This window comes from Primulina eburnea, chromosome 16, assembly GCF_022965805.1.
Source record: "Primulina eburnea isolate SZY01 chromosome 16, ASM2296580v1, whole genome shotgun sequence".
NCBI classification, from domain to species: Eukaryota; Viridiplantae; Streptophyta; class Magnoliopsida; order Lamiales; family Gesneriaceae; genus Primulina; species Primulina eburnea.
This window is the reverse complement of record NC_133116.1, coordinates 2298005-2320995: the sequence shown is the minus strand read 5'-3', so window position 1 is coordinate 2320995 and position 22991 is coordinate 2298005. Positions and strand designations below refer to the sequence as shown.

Sequence of the window (22991 nt, the reverse complement as noted above, 5' to 3'; positions counted from 1 at the left end):
CATGAGAAAAATACTTAGGTGCGATATACAATAATAATCTAACTTTGTGATATGGTCTCTTATACTTTGTAGTAATTAATAAATGTTTTATTGTATCGCTTCAAAAAAAAATGTTTTATTGTATAAACAATTTCATTTTACTGGGGAATTAGCGCCGAGGAAAATTGTTGTCCTCGCCGATCTGTTGGGACGATGTCTCGGCTCTCAATTATAAGTCTCTAACAAACCTCACTCCAACTTAAAAAAACATGATATTTAAATGATTGTATATTTTGAGTTGCATGATTAAAATTTTAATTATAATTTTTTTTTATTATGATGTAGATATCAAATTTCAATTATTAATTTTGTTCATACTTTTTATATTTAAAAAATCATTTAACTTGATTATCGATTTAAATAACTAAATCGGTTTTCATAACAAAATTCGGTTCGATTTGCTTTAAAAAAAATCGATTAAATTGAATAACCAAAGGTTCACCCCTGCATTTTTTTTCTTACGTCTCAAATTCTACGATCGAACTTGTCTCAACCATGGTTTCAGCAATCCAAAGCAGGCAACCGAGGGACTAGAAAACTCAGATTTATCCCCACCCATTAATATTTAAAATGATTTGATACTGAATTTTAATTTCTCAATCGTCCGGTGTATAATATAAAATTAAATAAACAAGAAAAAATGAATAAAATTATTATACAAGATATATTCAGATAAATTGTTTAACATTATGCAATATTTTAAATAAATTTGTCTAACTTCTTCTCATATAATTACTTGACTTCGATATTATATGCTTTAGAGGGCATTCTTTCTCATTCACCAATCCACTCAAAAAGAAAAAGAAATAATATATAGTACCCTAGTTTTCAAAAAATTAAATCTAAGACGTGCAAATCATTACAATTGATATATATATAGTTTTGCTATGATTTCTCATCTACGAGGGGTGACACTCGCATGTTTGAAATATAAATTTAATAAATTATCACATCCAATATGTGAGTATTATTTCATTGGTGAGCAACAAAAATAAACACGATGGGTCAACCACATAACAAAATAATAATAACAATAATAAGAATAATAATATATATATATATATATTATTTATAATGAGTTTTGGTCAACTTAATTAATAAATTCAATTATAATTTCATTAACGTATTGGCATAAATTTCGGGCGGCCATCTGCACATGGCGTTGCCATTTGCCACTGCTTTTATCAAATCAAATCAAATAATAAAAAAACCAATACAAAAATTCAAAATTTTAAAATCTTATGATATGTTGATATAATAAGACAATATTACGATATTATAGCATTACACTTTAATTAATTGAACGAATTGTCAAGTTAACATCTCCTTGTTAGTTTGATATAGACGACATCGGGAGGCACAAAAGATGGTAAATCATTTTAACTGATTTAGAATTTCGTTTTGCCATATTTTCAATTGATTAAGACTATATCATTCGATTAATTCCATAGACATCAATCATTTAAATCCATGAATTATCAAATTTTCAGTCCATAGATTATTATTAACTTCATCATAGGCCTCCAAGGTCGGGACAAGAGCTGGTTCCACGAGTCGGGATGTCCCAACCACCTTGAACCGTTACAGTTCTATGCATAATTTCTAATAAATCGGAAAAAAAAAAAAAAAGAAAAGAAAACCTCTGCTTTGTGATGAGCATGACTAAAATTCTTGTTTTCGTTTCCTCAAAGTAAAGCTATTTAATTTTGTTTTGTAGTGAAATTAAAATAATTTATGTATGAGATTGAAGCATCCTCGTCCGGCACAAGAGAGAAAGAAGAAAGTGCCTTCGATCTGTCCTCGTTGCCGGCATGTCGTCGCTTCCTAAGACTTGATCCCGTTTGACTTCATTTTTCTATAGCGCCCTTCCCTCCAACTTTGGCAATTACGAAGAAAACACACACTTTTTTTAAAAAAAAATAATAATTAATCAATGTTTGCTCCCGCTAGCTGTGAATTTAATATAACCAGTTAAAATATAAAGGTTTGAAATAATTTTTTGTTTCGGTTAAATTCAATAAAGACATAAACTTTTTGAAAGCCTTGTTGAAGTGCAATACTTGTTTTTGCTGAGAGTAATTAAAACACGACATTTGAATTGTTGTACAGTTTGAAAGATTTAAATTGTATTGTTAGCTGTAATTTTTGTTAGAGTGCAATAATTATTTCTTGCAATCGAGACTAACAGTGATAGACGATGCAGTCAATTTTTAATTAAAACAAAAAAATAAAATAATCAAATAGTGCCGACGTGAAGAGATAGGATCTCATGCCAAACCTATCGTGTATTCGTTCGGAAAATATTTTATAACTGTGTAAACATATGTATGTACACAGTCCGCTATATAGAAACACCAACCGTGGGCAAACCAATTCCAAGCGATTAGCTTTCAAGAACTCTCCCGGACAATATCACGTTACAGTTTGGTTTACAAAGAGATTCTAACACATTATATTAAGCAGCGGAAAAACCAATATTTGCACCATCTCCTTTGGGATTCACCCACGAATTTGTGGTGTTTTCAGTCTGGCAAAATAATGAGTAGAAGGAAGCTGGGTTCATCCACGCTGTTTGCTTTCTTTATCTGTATTGTGCTGCTCCGGTCACATTTCCTGCAGCTGGTGCGCTGTCAAGTGGGTGAATTCAGTCCACCCATTCCAGAAAATCTTGATTTGTTGACACGATTGGCGCACAATGGGCTCAATAATCTGACCTCTGATATTCTTTCCAGTAAACTTATTCAAGACTACAGCTTTTGCATTGAGGACCCGTAGGTGTTTCGACTCTCATTTCCAGCTTTGTTTATATATATATATTCTGAAATCTTTGGTGCATGTGTTCGGTGGAGGATTCCCATAAAATGCTGAAATTTACAAAAAAAAAAAAAACGTGTATTGAGATTTAATAGCTCAATTTTATTTCATATTTCAAGAAAATTACAGAAACTAGCCAAGATGTTTTTTTTAAAAAAAAAAAAAAACCTTTTTGGGGTGTTTTATTGGTTGGTGGCGGGTTTTAAAGATAAATTATTCGATCAGAATGTGTAACATTTTACTTTATATCATATATTCATGTGCAGGGAAGCTGAATGGAACACAGCTTTTAATTTTTCTTCAGATTTGAGTTTTGTAGCTGCTTGCCTGGCCAAAACTGGAGGTAATACGGTCAACTTTTGCTGGTTTTCACTGTAAACTAATGACATTAATTAAGGACATGAATTCTAGATTGTTGAATACAAAGTTACATGATAAAAGAGACGGGACCTAGCTAGGATTGTGGGATGGAATGATCCAGATTTTGTTACAAATATCTCGAGTTAGTGCGCGAGTAAAATTGGAAATTTTTTTCCAAACGTTTTACATCCTGACATTGTAGGTTTGTATTCATGACACATGCTTATCGTAAATCGAATCAAAGTTTGGAGTCAGTTTGATATGGAATTGACTAAAAGTTTCTGTAGTTTGACTTCATCTTTTCAGCTGTGAATAACTAAATACCTTTGAAATTCGATCATTGGAATTTCAGACAAAGTAAATTATAGACAAACCCCACCAAATATGGATTATATATTAAATTTATGACCTTTATAAATCGCATACTTTCAAATCTATTCAGCTTTTAATTTAGCACTTCTATCTTTGAACCTCTTAGTTTTTCAACCACAGATGTCACTCCAAGATTATGTAATGCCGCAGAGATGGAAGTTTACTTTAATAGCTTGAAGCATGGTTGGAATCGCATTAAGCCTAATAGGAACTGTAACTCTACACATTGGGTTGCTGGTTGCGAGCCAGGATGGGCTTGTGGCACTGGCTCTGACGAGCCTACCGACTTTAAGAACCCTCATCAAATACCTATGAGGCAATCTAATTGCCAGTCTTGCTGTGAAGGTTTCTTCTGTCCGTATGGTATCACTTGCATGATGCGTAAGTTATCAAGAAAATTTATTTAACTTTAAATTTATCGAGTTAGTTCTATATTTGAACCTGCATGTAGTCATCTTTCCGTGTTCTATATGATGAGTCTGTTCCAAAGTAAAAAAATGTTTTTTTTTATTATAGTAAGGCTCACAAAACTATTGATCAGTATTATGTGATTCATGCATTGTGGTTTTGAGGTTTTCAGTCTTATTCTCGTTCAATATTTGATAAAGACATCCTAAGTATTTCGTTTTTTTTTTCCAAATTGAAGCATGTCCATTGGGTTCCTACTGTCCACTTGCAACCTTCCATCCTAATACAAGCATGTGTGAACCGTAAGTACGATGTGTACATGTGATGATGCTTCTGTAAACTCAGTGTTTTTCCATCATGTAATGTGCATAACTTATTCGTTAGTAGGAATCTACAGATATTCTTACAAACCACCTCCAGGAGATTCAAGTAACACTTGTGGTGGTGCAAATGTGTGGACAGATGCTCATTCAAGTAATGAGTTATTTTGTTTGGCGGGTTCTTATTGCCCCTCAAGTACTGAGACAAAGCCTTGCAGCAGTGGGTAGTGATTCATATCTCAAAAACTGTCGAAAAAACGATTTTTTGTTATTTGAATATTTCTAGACTTCAATTTTAACCACTCCGTTTTATTTCCTTGTTTTCTAACTTTCAGAAATTACTGTCCAATGGGTTCTACAGATGAACAACGTGAGTTTCGAGTTAAAGCACACCATATTATTGTCTCTTTATTTCCTTTCTCTTTCTCTGTCCTTGGCTTGCCATAGTTGCATGTGAAAAGCTTGTACTTGGAATAGATTATTAACTGGATACTTACTGTTAAAATTATTTATTATACTGACATTTTTCAACCCATGCATCTTAATGGCGACTGTGTCAGGATGCTTCAAGTTGACTACATGCAATGCCAAAACAGAAAGTCAAGATATTCATGCGTATGGTATTATGCTAATTGTAAGTAATTAAACTCGAATTTGACAGTGTTTCCATGTTTCATGACATGTATTATATCAATTACTAAACAGATAAGATAATGTTTCCTCACTAATCTAATGGGATATTTGGGTGAATAACATTGATCAATTAAAAATGATCTTCCAGTGTATTTGAGCACGAGAAAATATATGTATTTTTAAATATTTGACCAAAAATATTTTGCTAGCTATCTGTCGTGTTTTTACTCACATATTGAGTATCTAGTTTAATGTATGCGGGAATAGTTGATAAAGTATGAACTACTAATGTCGCAGGCTGCACTAAGTACCCTTCTGATCATAATATATAACTGCTCCGACCAAATACTTACCACAAGAGAAAGGAGATACGCCAAATCCAGAGAAGCAGCGGCAAGAACTGTCAGGGAGAAGACGCGAGCCCGTGCGAGGTGGAAAGCTGCTAAAGAGGCTGCCAAAAAGCATTCTCAAGAATTTCGGTCACAATTTTCTGGCAGATTTTCGAAGAAGAATATACCAAATTCTGATCAAGTTATAATTTTTAATCAAACAGAGAGTGAAACTACGTGCGATTTGTATCCATCTTTGTCACCTACTGCATCTCAAGCTAAGAAAACCGAACCCGTCCATCTTAGGAACATGATATATGAAATTGAAGGTGATTCCGCTAGTTTTGAGAGTTTTGATCTAGAGTCTAGAGAAATGAATGGCAAGAAAATAATCTCGAAAGAAAAGGATATTCATACTCACAGTCAGATTTTCAAGTACGCTTACGCACAACTTGAGAAAGAGAAAGCTCAACAGCAGCGCAACAAGGAGCTTACGTTCTCGGGTGTCATTTCAATGGCAACGAACAGAGATCCTATTAAACGGCCTCTAATTGAGATTTCTTTCAGAGACTTAACTGTCACTCTAAAGGGCAAACATAAAGATCTTTTGAGGTCCGTTACAGGGAAGATAAGACCTGGTCGTATTACTGCTATTATGGGTCCATCAGGTGCTGGAAAAACGACATTTCTTTCAGCTCTTGCAGGAAAAACAGTTGGATGCACAGTAAGCGGAATGATATTCATCAATGGGAAGGCGATATCTATTCATTCATACAGAAAAATCATTGGTTTTGTGCCGCAAGATGATATTGTGCATGGGAATTTGACTGTGGAAGAGAATCTATGGTTTAGTGCAAGATGCAGGTACGTGATGTTTAGTACTTAATATTTTATTTATAGATGCAGGGGGACAGGGGCTGTGGACAACAACAAAACATGACAATTGATCTATAATCTAGACCTTTATTGGATATTAGAGTGGGGTATGTGCATGTGGAACTGTGTTTGTGACAAAGTAGAATGAAAACATAATTGTCCTTACAGTTCACTCTTTATAAAATTTTCAGGTTCTTGATCTTTTGCCCTATTTTCCCTTGTACTAATGAAATCTTTTCATCACAAAATGCAATGGCATTTATATTTTAAAATTTTCAAGACTGTCTGCAGATTTACAAAAGCCTGAGAAAGTTCTTATTGTTGAGCGTGTCATTGACGCCTTGGGATTACAGGCAATACGGGGTTCATTAGTTGGAACAGTGGAGAAACGTGGTATCTCTGGAGGTCAGAGAAAACGAGTAAATGTTGGTCTAGAGTTAGTAATGGAACCGTCATTATTATTCTTGGATGAACCAACTTCGGGGTTGGATAGCTCATCATCTCAGCTACTTCTAAGATCACTTCGACGAGAAGCTCTGGAAGGGGTTAATATCTGCATGGTTGTCCATCAACCAAGGTAACAGTAACTACCTATTTTATGCTTTGGGCTTTTGAAAAAAGCTGATCATTGCTAATGTATGCAGCTAAACATTGCTATTTTTGTTTGTGAGTGCACTTATTGTTAGAAATTACAGAACTAGTGGCATTTAGATGAATAGCAATAAATCGAAATTTTCATGTGATGGTATCCTAATATTTTTCTCAAGGACAAGCCTTTGAATTGATACTTCCTTTTCGCTTTCTTGTTGCAGCTATACATTGTTCCAGATGTTTGATGATTTAATACTTTTGGCAAGAGGAGGTCTCACTGTCTATCACGGACCTGTGAAAAATGTTGAAGATTATTTTTCAAGTCTTGGCATCAATATACCAGACCGAACTAATCCTCCAGATTACTTCATCGATATTTTGGAGGGAATGGTTAAAACTAGCTCAAGCTCAGGCGTGAGTTATACAGAACTTCCTGTTAGATGGATGCTACATAATGGTTATCCTGTGCCCCCAGATCTGAGAAAATATGCAGGACCTGGTACATCCCCACTGAATGGTGATCGTGGTCATGAGATTCCTTGTTCTGTCCCGGAGGAGCATTCGTTTGCTGGGGAAGTATGGCAAGATGTTAAATGCAATGTGGAGCGGCAGCGTGACATGATACGGCACAACTTCCTTAGGTCGATTGATTTGTCAAATCGAAGAACCCCAAGCACTTTTGTGCAATACAAGTATTTTCTTGGAAGGTACATGATTTCAAAGATGATCTTGATCAGAAATGTCATTTGACTTAATTTCAGTTGTGGGATATGTTCGTCATATAATGGGGGGTTATTATATGTTGATATTCTTTATTTATTTGCTTTTTTTCCCAACAAAATCATTATTTAGTTTTCTAATCTCATTATATCTCAGGGTCGGCAAGCAACGGCTGCGAGAAGCTAAAACGCAAGCAGTGGATTATCTCATCCTGTTAATTGCAGGTGCATGCTTGGGATCACTGACCAAGGCAAATGATATGACCTTTGGATTCGGTGCTTATACATATACAATAATTGCTGTTTGTAAGTTCATTAAATTTTTGGGCTCACTTGTACTATTTTAATGAATTGTTCATCTTTTTATGTACCACCGTCGACATTTTCTTGTCCTCTGGTTCAAAAGCTACAAAATTGTTTGTTGGCTTCCTTCTCATGACTTGACTTGCTCAACATTCACCCACTTTTCTTCTTCAGTACTAATTTCCCATTATTGATTCGTGGTGTTTCTAACTCGCCAAATTTCAGCTTTATTGTGCAAGATCGCGGCTTTAAGATCATTTTCTCTCGACAAATTACAATACTGGAGGGAGAGTGCTTCTGGCATTAGCAGCCTGGCCCATTTTTCGTCCAAAGACACCGTCGACCTATTCAATACCCTGATAAAACCTGTGGTCTATCTCTCAATGTTTTACTTCTTCAGCAATCCAAGATCGACCTTTACATATAACTACATTGTCTTGCTCTGCCTTGTTTACTGTGTTACTGGTATTGGTTATGTGCTGGCCATCTTTCTTGAACCTGGTCCCTCTCAGCTGGTAAATTGATAGCATTATCTAAATAACTATTATCATTATAGTTTGATCTTCTATAAGAATGAAGAATTGGAATCTTTTAATTCATGCAGTGCTCGGTATTACTTCCTGTTGTTCTGACTCTCATCGCGACTCAGTCGAATGGGAGCAAATTCGTGAAAATTTTAGCAGATTTTTGTTACCCAAAGTGGGCTTTAGAAGCATTTGTAATCGCAAACGCAGAACGGTGAGTTGCAACATGTACTAGTGTCCTTAATTTTCTGATATTTAGACTGGCTTTTCTTACTCGTATATTTGAATTTCAGATACTATGGTGTGTGGCTATTAACCCGTTGTGGTTCATTACTCAAGTATGGGTACAACGTTCATCATTGGATTTTTCGTTTATGCACACTAATTCTTGCTGGCCTAATCTGTCGTGCCATCGCTTTCATTGGTATGGTAACACTCCAAAAAAAGTGAGTCGAAGCATTGAGCATTCCTGGGACAATCTTCAGTGTTTTTTGGTTTAATAATTTACATCCACCTCGGTTGCAAAAGCCAAATGTTGATGAGTTTGATAGACCTGCATACGAACGTTCATTCATGCTACGAGACAACACAGTGTGTAAATAAAACGAACTGCTTCAATCAATGGATTAACTGGTTGCCGCAAAATTGATCCTTGGAGGCAATCTTTATCAACAGAGACTGTACCTAAACTGTTCGAGTATCGTGTATGGATGAGCTTATGATAGACGACATTGTGAAAGTAGAAATGTTAATTTCTGTAGGATATGATGTTCGAGATTGGCTCTGTGTAGAATTATATTTCCTGATAACTATTCTGTTTTATCAGTTACATACACAAAATTGATGATCACACTTGAGTTTTCATACTTTCAAATCAAAATCTGTCTACTCATCTCTAATAAAGTTTCCACACTGTCCTCCTGTGACCTCTTACATCTACTCTATACTATCTGCTAGTCAGCGAGTATTTCTCATCAGATTCACCTCACGTACCCTTTCTTTCTTCTTCCTCGGTGTTTTTATTCCCCTGTTGTATTAATCGGTTCCTCAGAACAATTTTGTCATGTTGTTTACCAACAATTGTCACATAAACTCTAATATAAAATACACAGCTGGTATGGTAATGATGTATCAATCCACCAACGTCACCCAACTAGACGTAGCAAAAGTATGTTGTCAATCCTGGAAGACAAAAGGTTGCAGAAAACAAAACACAAGGCTGGAAGTATATCACCAAGGAAAATGAAAGTGATCTTCGGAACTAAAGATGAAATTAACTACACTAACTGAACAATCAAATTCATTACAACAGTCGATCTTCTAAAGAGATACAAGTTAAATATTCACGTTATTTTCCTCATCTGTCCTACAAAATCCTGTGTTCAAAAAATAAAATAAAAAACATAGAAGAAGAAAATTTGTCCGGTATGGAACACTTAAAAGTAAAACTACGTTCATCTTCCTAGCAACATGATGAGGCACGAAAACTGGTACCACCATGGCAGTTTTTCCAAAAGCAAGAGCCAAAGCTCGATTCAAATGCTTCTAACAAGCCCATTTCCGGTTTGACAAGGTAACTGAATTGGAACAGTGCAACGACTTTGTACTGAAACGCCATATTGATTGAGATTCGGGACCTCTAGCATGAACTATCCCACCCCTATAAATTATACTTCATGGTGAGCTGGTAACCCATCTAGTAATGTAATTTTAAATTTTCGGAAACGATTGTGTGATTAGATGTATCTTTGGGAAAAGAGTGACGCTACCCAAATAGATGTCAGCATCAGGATGTTTTCATTTCCAAACAGCTTCCCCAAGAAACTGAAGAGCAGGAACACCTCTGATTTCTACATCAACGAGAGGCGCCTGGATCAGTTTCAAGCTAGAGAGCTCTGGATCGTTCTGAATCACGCTTAAAGCACGTGCTTGATCCTGAAAAAATGTAGATTTTTTATTCAATATGACAAGATAAGTGGTCGAAAGAAGTACAAGTTGCTAGCGATTTTTCATAACATAAATACATGCCTAAGCCCGGGAAGCAAAAAAGGGGCTTTCTAAATATACAAAACAAGTTTAATTTCAAAATGAACGTTCAGTGAGTACACAATTACCCTTCTGTACTAATCAATCCAGCTACAATCATAAGTTCGAGGTACAAAAAATTAATTTCTCAAACGAATTTTCAGTGCGTACACATTTACTCTTCTGTGTTAATCAATCAAGCTACAATCATGAGTTAGAGGTTGCTGAAGGACAAATTGTTAGAACAGTTAAACATTTTAATACAGTTGAACTGAATAGTGACACAGGCCAAACTCAAATTCAATTCTTTAAACCATACATTGGCGTGCATGACTTCTACCAAAGAGATTACTGTAAAAAAGAAAGTTCAAAAGTTTTCATACCTTTCTCTTCATTGCACAGAACTTGCAGTCAGAGGCAGATGGAGGAAGAATTTGGTTAACAACCAGTCTCTTAACTGGAACACTTTCTTTCTTCAAGGACGCACATAATCTTGATGATTCACTGATGGCCATCACCTAAACCACAGTAAACTTGGTTTATTTTTATCTTTTAGTACAATTTAGGGGAGGGATATTCTATCGTGGCTTCATACCCATGCCTCTCCCCTTGATTAGAAAAGATTTACAGTTATAAAAAATGTGTTTCACTACCCATAAATTCAGAGAACACGTGATTTTGCTTTCTGTAGGACAAGAGTTGTAACATAATTCTTTGTAGATTTTCATAGCATTAGTACAAAACCTCAGAATGTGTTCAAACTTGTCAATACCGTGGGAATCGTTACAATGACAAACTCTGTTGAGTTGGTATCACGGAAAAGCTCTCTCACTTTTATCATTCTCTCCCTTAATTTCTCCAATTTGTCAGCCTGGAAAATAAAGGCTGAAATCAGACATTCAACAAGATAGACAGCATGTTGGGAGCATTTAAATAAATTGAACTTACAGCATCTTGCCGGTTTTCTTCCTGGACAAAGAGTGATTTTATAGCCGAAGTAGCTGAAGTTATCTTCTGCCTCAACTGTAACAAGCATGAACGATAAAAAATATAGGGTAAAAAGTTGACAAATAAAAGAGGGAAAAAATAGCTTAATAAAAAAATTTATGCTGTAAGACACATCTAGGTTTTTCGTCATTGTTTACAAATTACATACATTACAATTTACAATTACCATCCTAAATAGTTGTACCTTCAAAATCTTTCCGATAGAAGCATCCAAAAAGTCTGGCAATGACAAGAGGCGCAATGTATGACCCTGTAGCATAGCCACTGAGCATGAATAGATTTTTATCAGAATAATAAAATGAACTGAAATCTTGTTTCTCTCACCGTGGGGGCAGTATCAAACACTATTCGAGTAAACATACTGTACTCTGGCGATTCAAGAAATTGAATAACCTGTAAGTATTTGTATATTAACAACAGTTAAAAAAAGTGTTAAAACGTATCAAAGTCAGCAAGATTTTCTAATTTAATACATGCCTTTGAAATTGCAATAGCTTCATCTAGACCAGGAGGTGGTGTATCCAGCAACTCTCCAAGCTTCAGTTCCCCAAGCTATTCCCACAGAAATTGTAAAGTCAACAAACCACCAGAGGATGAAATGAAAGAAAGAAATTTTTCCCTTTCCAAGTTCTTGAGAACACTTCAAACCAAAAGTCCATTTGATGTAGAAGCTGTTCTAAAATGGTTTTCTTTAGAAACAATTTAAGTTGGATCAGATTTTTATATTGTTTAAAGTTTAAACAAACGGTTAGAAAAACAAAATCAGAAAATGTGACTTTTTGAACTTCCTCTTGAGCTTCTCTTTAAAGATAAAACAAACTCTGTTACATTATTAAATCTAAAAACATAAAACACCTTCTGTTTTTCTTTTTTTATTTTAAGTAACATGTATGAACTGTTTTTTCGAGTTAAATGCTTCTTTAACCCACGTAAGTGATAGACTTGGATACAATGCTTGAAACAACTAGTCTTATCCAGTAAGATTGATAAAAATGAATGACATGGAAAAGGCATTGGCTTTGTGCATCAATTCAAAGGTGCAATTCCAACAGCAATCAGAAGTAGTTCATGGATGAGCAATGCATTCGCAAAAGAACATCGATGCTCGGCAGAGTTCTAGTCAAAGTGGCGTAAACACATGAAAACAAATTAATATAATACCTTGCTCATCAAACTGATTGTAGAATTTCCATAACTTTAATGATCAACATTTACTCAGAGAAAGAGATATTTTGACCAGGGTCACGGATTACCTGGTCTGCAATAATACCAAGCCCCATTCCGTCCATGAAATCTTTTACTCCACTTCCACCATTTTTCTGACCGGCACTTCGAAATTCTTCCCTTGCTTTTTCAGGGTTTATCTGCCACAGTGATGCATTGAATTTTGCTAATTGTGCACAAGACTAAAAGGATCTTCTCAAAAAGAACTGCAGTTTATCAAGATTATTATCATAGCTAGAGAAAACTGCCCCTCTCACCTCAAGTGCAAAAAGCGGAGAATTGGGACCCTCAACAGGTACTAACGTCCCTCCAGTTAAATCCTGAAAAAGAAGCCCAAAAGAATTCACATTCAAACCTCATCGATGAAATCCTACTGTTCTGAAATAAATATGAAGACACTTATAACCTGAGCGAAGGAATCACTCAAGGAATGTGCAGGATCAGTTGAAACAACTAGGGTGGGATGACCATTATTTGCAAATTTAACAGCAAGTGATGCAGCACAGCTGGTCTTTCCAACTCCTCCTTTTCCACCAAGCATGTAATATTTGCGTTGTGTTCCACAGACCATTTCGTCAAAGCCAGCAACAGATTCTGTGGGAGCAGCAACTGATCTAACTGCCAAAAGATAATTTAAGTGATACGCGGCTGTACCCCCTCAATTAACCAAAAAAGGGAACACTGGCAGGTTATTATTGACCAAGATTAATCCTCGTTTCACAATTCCAGCCTTTTTACTTTCTACACCGTATCGCATCTAATAGATTTCTCACACACTCCTTTAGCTCAGTTAAAACACTCTCCAACGATTTAACAGATAAAAATAAATGGAATACAATCACTTACTTAGTCATTTGTCATTAAACCCACTTATCTGCAGCTTTCAATCTTCTTCGTGTTTATAAGCTAAACTATTTCCATTAAACACATTTTGTATAGAATAATGTAATTTTAACCAAATACATAACTAATTCCCTTGACAAAGACGAAATGTCCAGGTTGCTAAGCAGAATTCATGAATTCAAGTAACAAAAAAATGGATATGAAACAATAGATTTATTTTTAATCCGTGATTTCAAATTAGTTGACTTAATTGGATTGACAAAATTCAATTTTGACTTTGTATTCTGTCAGTAGTCCACTCATTTAGGAGTCATTGAGGATCCATCTACCAAATTCTTCCCCTAATGGTTCCAGCCAAGGACAGCCTTCACATCCTCTGCTTAACCTCTTCATCAATTCAAAAAGCCTTTTTGGGCCATTCAAGTGTGTGATAATCCAAATATATATACATACATATATATATATATATATATATATATATATATATATATATATATATATATATATATATATATATGTTGCTCCATATAGCAAGAGAAACAAAGACACACAAAGTTATAACATAAAAGACACTACAAATACACAACAAAACTGGAAATTCGTCGACTACCCGTCTACAATCCAACTGAAAAACAACAAATTTCACCTAGAAATTTTCTCCGGGGCATCTTTTTGGCAATAGAAATAGTCACAAAGCTGGAGCTACCACTGGACTTGAGTTTCGAGAAAGATGCAAAAAGGGGTGTCTTGAATAAGTAAGAATGACGATAACCATAGCTAATCATAATCGTCACAGGCTTTAGAGATGCGTAATTTGCAATGGAATTCGAAGTGAAAGAAGAGGAAGCCATTAGAATCGTCACGAAAAACTATGGGTCGACGATGGTAAATGTTAGAGATCAACCCGTTGCTATGGTAACCCGACCCGTTCACCTTTGGGTATTTTATAGACAAAAATAATCATTATTTTATAATTTCTTTTCAGTATCAAAGATTAGCTTAAATGATGTATGATATTTTTTCTCTCCATTTTTTTTTTCATTTTTTATCATATCATTTCGATTGGGAGCATGGAAATTTTCTTCCTTTTTTTCTTTTTTTTCTTTATCCATCGTATCATTTTTTTTGAAGCATGAAAATTTTGTTTTTTTATATAAATCTAATAACAAAATATCTTTCTTATTATTGATAAAATTACGAGAATTTCATCTTAAAAAACTAGGCAAAAACATGTCTGAGACGGTTTCACGGATCGTATTTTGTGAGATTGATCTCTTATTTAGGTCATCCATGAAAAATATTATTTTTTTTATGCTAAGACTATTACTCTTTATTGTGAATATCGATAGGATTGACCCGTCTTACAGATAAAGATTCGTGATACCGTCTCACAAGAGACATACTCAAAAAAGTAATAGACACATCATAATGAATATGATATTATGTCTTTTAATTAATAAATAGTATGTCTACGGTCTCACACATTTTTATCAATGCTACTCATATTTACAATAATAAGTAATAATTTTGATATAAAAAACAATATTTTTTTCATAAATAACTCAAATAAGCTATCAGTCTCACAAAATTGACTTATAAAAGTATCTTAAAAAAATTTTGTTCTTAACAAATATGTTCTAATAAATCAATAAGAGATATTTATAAATTATTCCCATCGTTTCATATATTTATTCCCTGAATCTATTAGCTGACATATGGCAAACGGTAAAGGGAGTTCTAATTCGGGAAATTGAGGGTCAACTTCACTGGTTCCAGTTTTTCATGAATTAGATTCTAGAAGAGAGACCTTGACCTTGGTCTTTCGACAACCATCTGCTTATCCTACACAATCTGAAACAAGGGGAGCTACCGACACGGGTTGATCTTAATCTGGTCCTGTTGTGGGTCAAAATCTATGATTTTTTTGTTGGGTATATCTCTGAGACCATTGGTAATCAACCTAGAAATTATATTGGCCAGTTTTTAAGCTAGGACAGTTCAAATAATTTTGGTTTTTGGAGACCATATGCACTGTTGATGTGTGAAACCGTTGATGCGCTATAAGAAAATATGTAAACCAGGAGTTTCAGGCTTACATCATTTTGTGAAGTGATTTTTGCATCAAATGACAAGAACACGAGAACATGAAACGAGCTTGGGATGCATAGCTGCCTATGAGCACCTGAAAAGCGATCCACACAGTGTAAAACATCCATATGGTCGCGTTATGGAATATAGGAAAAGGGAGCTTTCTGGTTGACTTTCCCCATAAAAGTCTCTCAAATTTTAAAGGAATCAATCCTACACCTTTAACAAAAGTTTTATGGAACGATTCCCTTTGTCAAAGGTCTCTACACCCATCACACACACCGCACGTTCAATAAATATAAATAAAATTGTGTTTGGATCGATGAATTTCAAATATGTTAAAATATATTTTTTTGTAATTTCATATAATAAATACCGTAAAATTCAAATTCACTTCTTCTATATTTATATAAAATTTCATGACAACTAGGATTTATTTCAAACTCATCAAATGATGAAATTATTTGAAATCCTTCATATTATGTATATCTAATGTCTAAATAAGTAAGATATATATTTAAGATTTTATCTATTGTTACAATAAGAATAAAAATACATTCATCTAAATGTGACCTCTAAGTTGATTTATTGAAGACGGGTTTCTATTTTTAATCCTATGATAAACCATATAATTAACAAAAAAAGAAAAGAAAACACATACACACCAACACATGTTAGAATACCGTGGCTTAATTTGTACTAATAAGAAATTACAGAATAATAATATTGTTTGTACTAGACAATCAAGATCTCTGTCGGGTGCTCTCAAAGAGACAAGTTGATGTTGTCTTTGTGGGGAAAAGGGAATAAAATTAAAGTTAATTATTTTCACCCCAAAATGATAAGAGTATTTTTTCCCTTTTAAAAGGTTGCCTTTGTTGGACTTATATAGGTTTATTGGGTTTGTTCTTTGAATGAGAAATTGGACAAGGCCTAGTAGATGGCAAGTGGGAAATATCACACATTGGAAAATGAACATAACATTGGTGAGTTTATATTGTGTTATACTTTATGGAAGTGTAACAATGATTGGTCAAGAGGCTCTCTCTCGCGCACATAGGCGCAGGGGTGCAAATCATGGGCCCGATTTGCAGTGGAAAAAGGCTTGACTGTCCATATGAGTGCCTATAAATAGAGGCAGCCTCAAGTCATTCAGGGAAAACAAAAAACACTCCCCTGCACTCTGATATTTTCGAACCTGTTCTTGTTTTCCTGTCTCGGCACCCGCTGCTTCCACCGGCTGCTCCTCTGTCGTTGCTCTATCCCGTGATAAAGTTCAGGTACATCTAAGGTGCTACTGGTTTCCCGTTGTATCCTGGTAAACAGACGTTCACGTTCATCCTCGCAGCACACACCGGAGGGGACGAATCTGTTTTAAGGACACTGTATTTCACACAGGCCTCGATTTGCTTTAATTTTTGCATTGTACTACTGTTTAGTTCGTGATCCTACCTCACTGTTTTTTGTATACCTTTCTGTTTGTTTGTGCATACATTTTGTGTAACAGCCTTTTGCGGGAGTAAAAAGTAAATAAAGATTTTAGTGGGAATAGAGAACTCCACTCGTTCCATTAATTTATGTTTTCATTTACCAGAAAAGAATATATTGTTTTCGATTTGTGCAATATTCTGCACTTGAGAACATGACAAGTTATTGCTCAAGATTCTCAATTTACGACGCACGTAAATGGACAAATTTTTATTTTTTTTTTTATGTAAACCGATGGAAAAAATTTACGTGTGACATGGTCGTCTGATAATTTATGTGTGACATGGTCGTCTGATAATTATTTTGATATGAATAATATAATTAAACTCCTATCATTAACAAATCGTTCATTTACCACAACTTGCAAATCGTTCATTTTAACACCGATGTCAAACGATCAAATTTTTCAAAACTCAAAATATGAAACTTCTGTATCTTTCAGCTTTCTATGTTGACAAAAACTTGTGTGAGACGGTCTCACGGGTCATATTTGTGAGACGGATCTCTTATTTGGATCATCCATGAAAAAGTATTACTTTTTATGTTAAGAGTATTATTTTTTATTGTGAATATGGGTAGGCTTGACCCGTCTCACAGATTAAGATCCGTGAGACGGTGTCATATGAGACTCACTCTTCTATGTTATGTCCAAATTTCATATCATTTGGACTTCATTCACCAAAATATGTCATATTTCATTGTTTATAAATAATTAATTATTTATTAATCTCAGGTTACGAAATCAATAAATTGTGATATTTACTTTAAGCATTACAATTATGAATTGACAAGTGCGGCATAGTTGGATCAAATATGAGTTCCGTGATGAAACTCGATTCTCGGTGAAAATGAAAATTGTGCTATCTTTATCGACAAATAAGCCAAACAAAAAATTAACCAAGTTTTTACGGCAAAGCTAATTTTAACTTGGCCAAGCCAAGCTATAACTTTTGGTTCAAATCGATCATCCTACAATCTCGACTTAATATATTATCCTTTAAGCCGAAAATTGATGGAATTCGAGATCGAGTTGGGATTGTTGGGATTCAGAGTAACATAGCATTTTATTAATTTTATCACCTTCACTCATTAATAGTACATTATTAATTCATACATGTAATTAGATTCAAACGTAGAAAAGAATCATGTTTCGCAGTCTAACGTAAACAACATGACACGAAGAAACACACATATTCATTATTACGTCCGAGCACTCGATAAAAGAATGGTCATTAGTGTAATGATGTGCACGTGTGAAGCAACTCCATCATAGCAACTTTCACAAAATAGAAAAAGGGTTCCAATGAAATTTCGACCAAAACCAATAAATAATTTAAGGGTAATTTGTAGAAAAATACATATGTGCAAGATTAATTTAAGATTCAGTACCCAACAGTTTTTTTTTTAAATTTAGTACCTGACAAAACATCAACTTAGCTTTTACTACATATTTCATGTATTTTTACATTTTTACCCTTTCAATTAATAAAAAAAGTATATAAATACTTATTTTGGTTGCACATCTTCTCTTTCCACTCATCAATCCCGATTCATTTGGATGACTTGTATATTTAATTTAAATATTTTTTATTAAAAAAAAAAAACAAATTCACAACTAATTGAATTTTTTGAAATACTTAGTTTTACTTATAAAATACTTAATTTCAATTTTAAAATACTTGATTTAGTAAATGAAATACTCAGAATGTTTATTAAAAACTGGATATTCGAATATGCATTTAAATAAAAACCGCAATTAATTGAATTTTTTGAAATACTTAGTTTTACTTGTAAAATACTTAATTTCAATTTTAAAATACTTGATTTAGTAAATGAAATACTCAGAATGTGTATTAAAAACCTGGATATTCGAGTATGCATTTTAAAAAAAAAACTTTACGCAACTAATTGAATTTTTTGAAATACTTAGTTTTACTTATGAAATACTTAATTTAAATTTTAAAATACTTGATTTAATAAATGAAATACTCAGAATGTGTATTAAAAAGCTGGATATTCGAATATGCATTTAAAAAAAAAAATCGTAACAAACTGAATTTTTTGAAATACTTAGTTTTACTTGGGAAATACTTACTTTTAATTTTAAAACTACTTGATTTAGAAAATGAAATACTCAGAATGTGTATTAAAAACTGGATATTCGAATATGCATTTTAAAAAAAAAAACCAAATTCGCAACTAATTGAATTTTTGAAATACTTAGTTTTACTTATGAAATACTTAATTTTAATTTTAAAATACTTGATTTATTAAATGAAATACTCAGAATGTGTATTAAAAAGCTGGATATTCGAATATGTATTTAAAAACAAAAACAAATTCGCAACTAATTGAATTTTTTGAAATACTTAGTTTTATTTGTGAAATACTTAATTTAAATTTTAAAATACTTGATTTAGTAAATGAAATACTCAGAATGTGTATTAAAAAGCTGGATATTCGAATATGCATTTTAAAAAAAAATCGTAACTAACTGAATTTTTTGAAATACTTAGTTTTACTTGTGAAATACTTACTTTTAATTTTAAAACTACTTGATTTAGAAAATGAAATACTCAGAATGTGTATTAAAAACTGGATATTCAAATATGCATTTAAAAAAAAAAACAAATTCGCAAATAATTGAATTTTTGAAATTCTTAGTTTTACTTATGAAATACTTAATTTTAATTTTAAAATATTTGATTTATTAAATGAAATACTCAGAATGTGTATTAAAAAGCTGGATATTCGAATATGCATTTAAAAAACAAAAATAAATTCGTAACTAATTGAATTTTTTGAAATACTTAGTTTTATTTGTGAAATACTTAATTGTAATTTTAAAATACTTGATTTAGTAAATGAAATACTCAGAATGTGTATTAAAAAACTGGATATTCGAATAAACATTTAAAAAAAAAATCGCAACTAATTGAATTTTTTGAAATACTTAGTTTTACTTGTGAAATACTTAATTTTAATTTTAAAATACTTGATTTAGTAAATGAAATACTCAGAATGTGTATTAAAAAGCTAGATATTCGAATATGCATTTAAAAAAAAAAAAAAAACAAATTCGCAACTAATTGAATTTTTTGAAATACTTAGTTTTACTTGTGAAATAATTAATTTCAATTTTAAAATACTTGATTTTGTAAATGAAATACTCAGAATGTGTATTAAAAAACTGGATATTCGAATATACAACGCAAGTTCACCAAATGCTCGCATTTCCATCCAAGATTCATTTGGATGAAATGTTTATTTCATTTAATTATTTTTTTTTTTTGTTAAAAATCAAATTCACAACTAAGCATTGAACTTTTTCAAGTACCTAGTTTTACTTGCGAAATACCTAATTTCAATTTTAAAATACTTGATTTGGTAAATGAGATACTCAGAATGAGTATTAAAATACTGGAAATTCGAATATGCAACGTAAGTTCACCAAATGCTCGCATTCTATCCAATATGCATTTGGATGACATGTTCATTTTATTTATATATTTTCTTTATTTTTTTTAAAAAAAATTCGCAACTAAGTATTGAACTTTTTCAAGTACTTAGTTTTATCTGCGAAATAATTAATTTCAGTTTTAAAATACTTGATTTGGTAGATGAGATATTCATAATGAGTATTAAAATACTGGATATTCGAATATGTAGCGTAAATTCACCAAGTGCTCACGTTTCCATCCAAGATGCATTTGGATGACATGTTCAAGGACTTTTCAGCAGCCACAAAGCTTTGAAAAAGAAAAAAGGCTTAGAGCGAAGATTTGAAGATTTCCGGACAATGTTCTTTAAGAGAATATCCCGTGATAGGAACAAGTAACTTAATCCGTGTATTTAAAATTTACAGATAAATATGAAGTCGGATATACGTCGATAGTCATAGTTCAGTAGGTCGAAAGCTAGTGGATTTAATAAAACGACATGCAATTCACCCTTGATAAATAATTAAAGAGATTTAATTACTTCACTGAGTTGAATTAGTTTGGCATAGCTTGAGAGGGCGTGTTCAATTGGATATGAAATCTCGTCGAAAGCATAGATCATTGTCGAACCAATTAAGTAGTTTAGCGAGGGGTAAATGAAATACTTAGAATGTTGTATTAAAACACTGGATATTCGAATATGTAACGTAAGTTCACCAAATGCTCGCATTTCCTTTCAAGATACATTTGGATGACATGTTCATTTCATTTTAAAATACTTGATTTAGTAAATGAAATACTCAGAATGTGTATTAAAAAATTGGATATTCGAATATACATTTTAAAAAAAAAAATTCGCAACTAATTGAATTTTTTAAATACTTAGTTTTACTTGTGAAATACTTAATTTTAATTTTAAAATACTTGATTTAGTAGATGAAATACTCATAATGTGTATTAAAAACTGGATATTCAAATATGCATTTAAAAGAAACAAATTCGCAACTAATTGAATTTTTTGAAATACTTAGTTTCACAAATAAAACTAAGTATTTCAAAAAATTCAATTAGTTGCGAATTTGTTTTTGTTTTTTAAATGCATATTCGAATATCCAGCTTTTTAATACACATTCTGAGTATTTCATTTAATAAATCAAGTATTTTAAAATTAAAATTAAGTATTTCATAAGTAAAACTAAGTATTTCAAAAATTCAATTAGTTGCGAATTTGTTTTTTTTTTTAAATGCATATTCGAATATCCAGTTTTTAATACACATTCTGAGTATTTCATTTTCTAAATCAAGTAGTTTTAAAATTAAAAGTAAGTATTTCACAAGTAAAACTAAGTATTTCAAAAAATTCAGTTAGTTACGATTTTTTTTTTTAAATGTATATTCAAATATCCAGCTTTTTAATACACATTCTGAGTATTTCATTTACTAAATCAAGTATTTTAAAATTTAAATTAAGTATTTCATAAGTAAAACTAAGTATTTCAAAAAATTCAATTAGTTGCGTAAAGTTTTTTTTTAAAATGCATACTCGAATATCCAGGTTTTTAATACACATTCTGAGTATTTCATTTACTAAATCAAGTATTTTAAAATTGAAATTAAGTATTTGACAAGTAAAACTAAGTATTTCAAAAAATTCAATTAGTTGCGGTTTTTTTTTAAATGCATATTCGAATATCCAGTTTTTAATAAACATTCTGAGTATTTCATTTACTAAATCAAGTATTTTAAAATTGAAATTAAGTATTTCATAAGTAAAACTAAGTATTTCAAAAAATTCAATTAGTTGTGAATTTGTTTTTTTTTAATAAAAAATATTTAAATTAAATATACAAGTCATCCAAATGAATCGGGATTGATGAGTGGAAAGAGAAGATGTGCAACCAAAATAAGTATTTATATACTTTTTTTATTAATTGAAAGGGTAAAAATGTAAAAATGCATGAAATATGTAGTAAAAGCTAAGTTGGTGTTTTGTCAGGTACTAAATTTCAAAAAAAAACTGTTGGGTACTGAATGTTAAATTAATCTTGGACAGATGTATTTTTCTACAAATTACCCATAATTTAACAATACAAATACATAAAACCATAATATTTAAGCTCTGTGGATTATACTCTGATTTTAAATTTATTTGTTTAATCAACTGTGATATTCGCAGGAAATTTAGGGTCCGATTCCAGCAAGTGTCACTAGTCCAGACGCAGGTTTCAAAATTTTCCCGAGCCTGAAATCACAAACAAGACCGTTAGAAGGGGGTCAGGAGGATGTCCTTGCGTAGCTCCTCCGACGCTCAAATTAGAGACTGAGGATATAAGTGGAGAGCAACTGATGAAAAACAATATATTGAATGAATTAATTAAACATTCTCAAACCTGATATTTATAGAGAAATACTTGGCCACGTCATGGGTGTTCGTCTTCCATTTAGACTAGAAATAGACCAGAAGCATTGAGCTCATCCATGATATATCAAACTATAATATTAAAAAAATCGTTCTGTTCACTCCATAAATGCGTATAGTATCACGAACTAATGAAACTTGATGAAGCTTGATAAAATATGTAACCCA

The 22991-nt window shown here is 32.5% G+C and overlaps 2 protein-coding genes across 2 annotated transcripts; one reads left to right on the top strand and one right to left on the bottom strand.

The window, feature by feature from the left end:
• Positions 1–2379: 2379 nt before the first annotated feature.
• LOC140816274 (ABC transporter G family member 24-like) lies at positions 2380–9411 on the top strand. The gene is made up of 14 exons (XM_073175412.1): positions 2380–2810; positions 3120–3196; positions 3706–3966; positions 4232–4295; positions 4391–4537; positions 4649–4683; positions 4874–4947; positions 5244–6139; positions 6432–6728; positions 6964–7449; positions 7619–7767; positions 7990–8279; positions 8369–8502; positions 8582–9411. The coding sequence occupies exons 1-14, from the start codon at positions 2578–2580 to the stop codon at positions 8736–8738; spliced, it is 3300 nt and encodes a 1099-aa protein (XP_073031513.1). The 5' UTR covers positions 2380–2577; the 3' UTR covers positions 8739–9411.
• Positions 9412–9537: 126 nt separating this feature from the next.
• Positions 9538–14315, bottom strand: LOC140816275 (ATPase GET3B-like). Its single transcript, XM_073175414.1, has 12 exons — positions 14035–14315; positions 12952–13163; positions 12803–12865; positions 12575–12685; positions 11799–11873; positions 11646–11714; positions 11506–11571; positions 11262–11336; positions 11086–11184; positions 10697–10831; positions 10058–10223; positions 9538–9948 (listed from the first exon to the last, which is right to left on the bottom strand). Exons 1-11 carry the CDS (start codon positions 14237–14239, stop codon positions 10086–10088), a joined length of 1248 nt encoding a protein of 415 aa, XP_073031515.1. The 5' UTR covers positions 14240–14315; the 3' UTR covers positions 9538–9948; positions 10058–10085.
• Positions 14316–22991: the final 8676 nt, after the last annotated feature.

Coding starts and splice junctions, on each gene's coding strand:
- LOC140816274 (XM_073175412.1), top strand. CDS start 2,578: ATGAGTAGAAGGAAGCTGGGTTCATCCACGCTGTTTGCTTTCTTTATC. Junction 4,948..5,243: donor CGTATGGTATTATGCTAATT/GTAAGTAATTAA, acceptor CTAATGTCGCAG/GCTGCACTAAGTACCCTTCT. Junction 6,729..6,963: donor ATGGTTGTCCATCAACCAAG/GTAACAGTAACT, acceptor TTCTTGTTGCAG/CTATACATTGTTCCAGATGT.
- LOC140816275 (XM_073175414.1), bottom strand. CDS start 14,239: ATGGCTTCCTCTTCTTTCACTTCGAATTCCATTGCAAATTACGCATCT. Junction 11,715..11,798: donor AAGCTATTGCAATTTCAAAG/GCATGTATTAAA, acceptor AAATACTTACAG/GTTATTCAATTTCTTGAATC. Junction 11,337..11,505: donor CTATCGGAAAGATTTTGAAG/GTACAACTATTT, acceptor TGCTTGTTACAG/TTGAGGCAGAAGATAACTTC.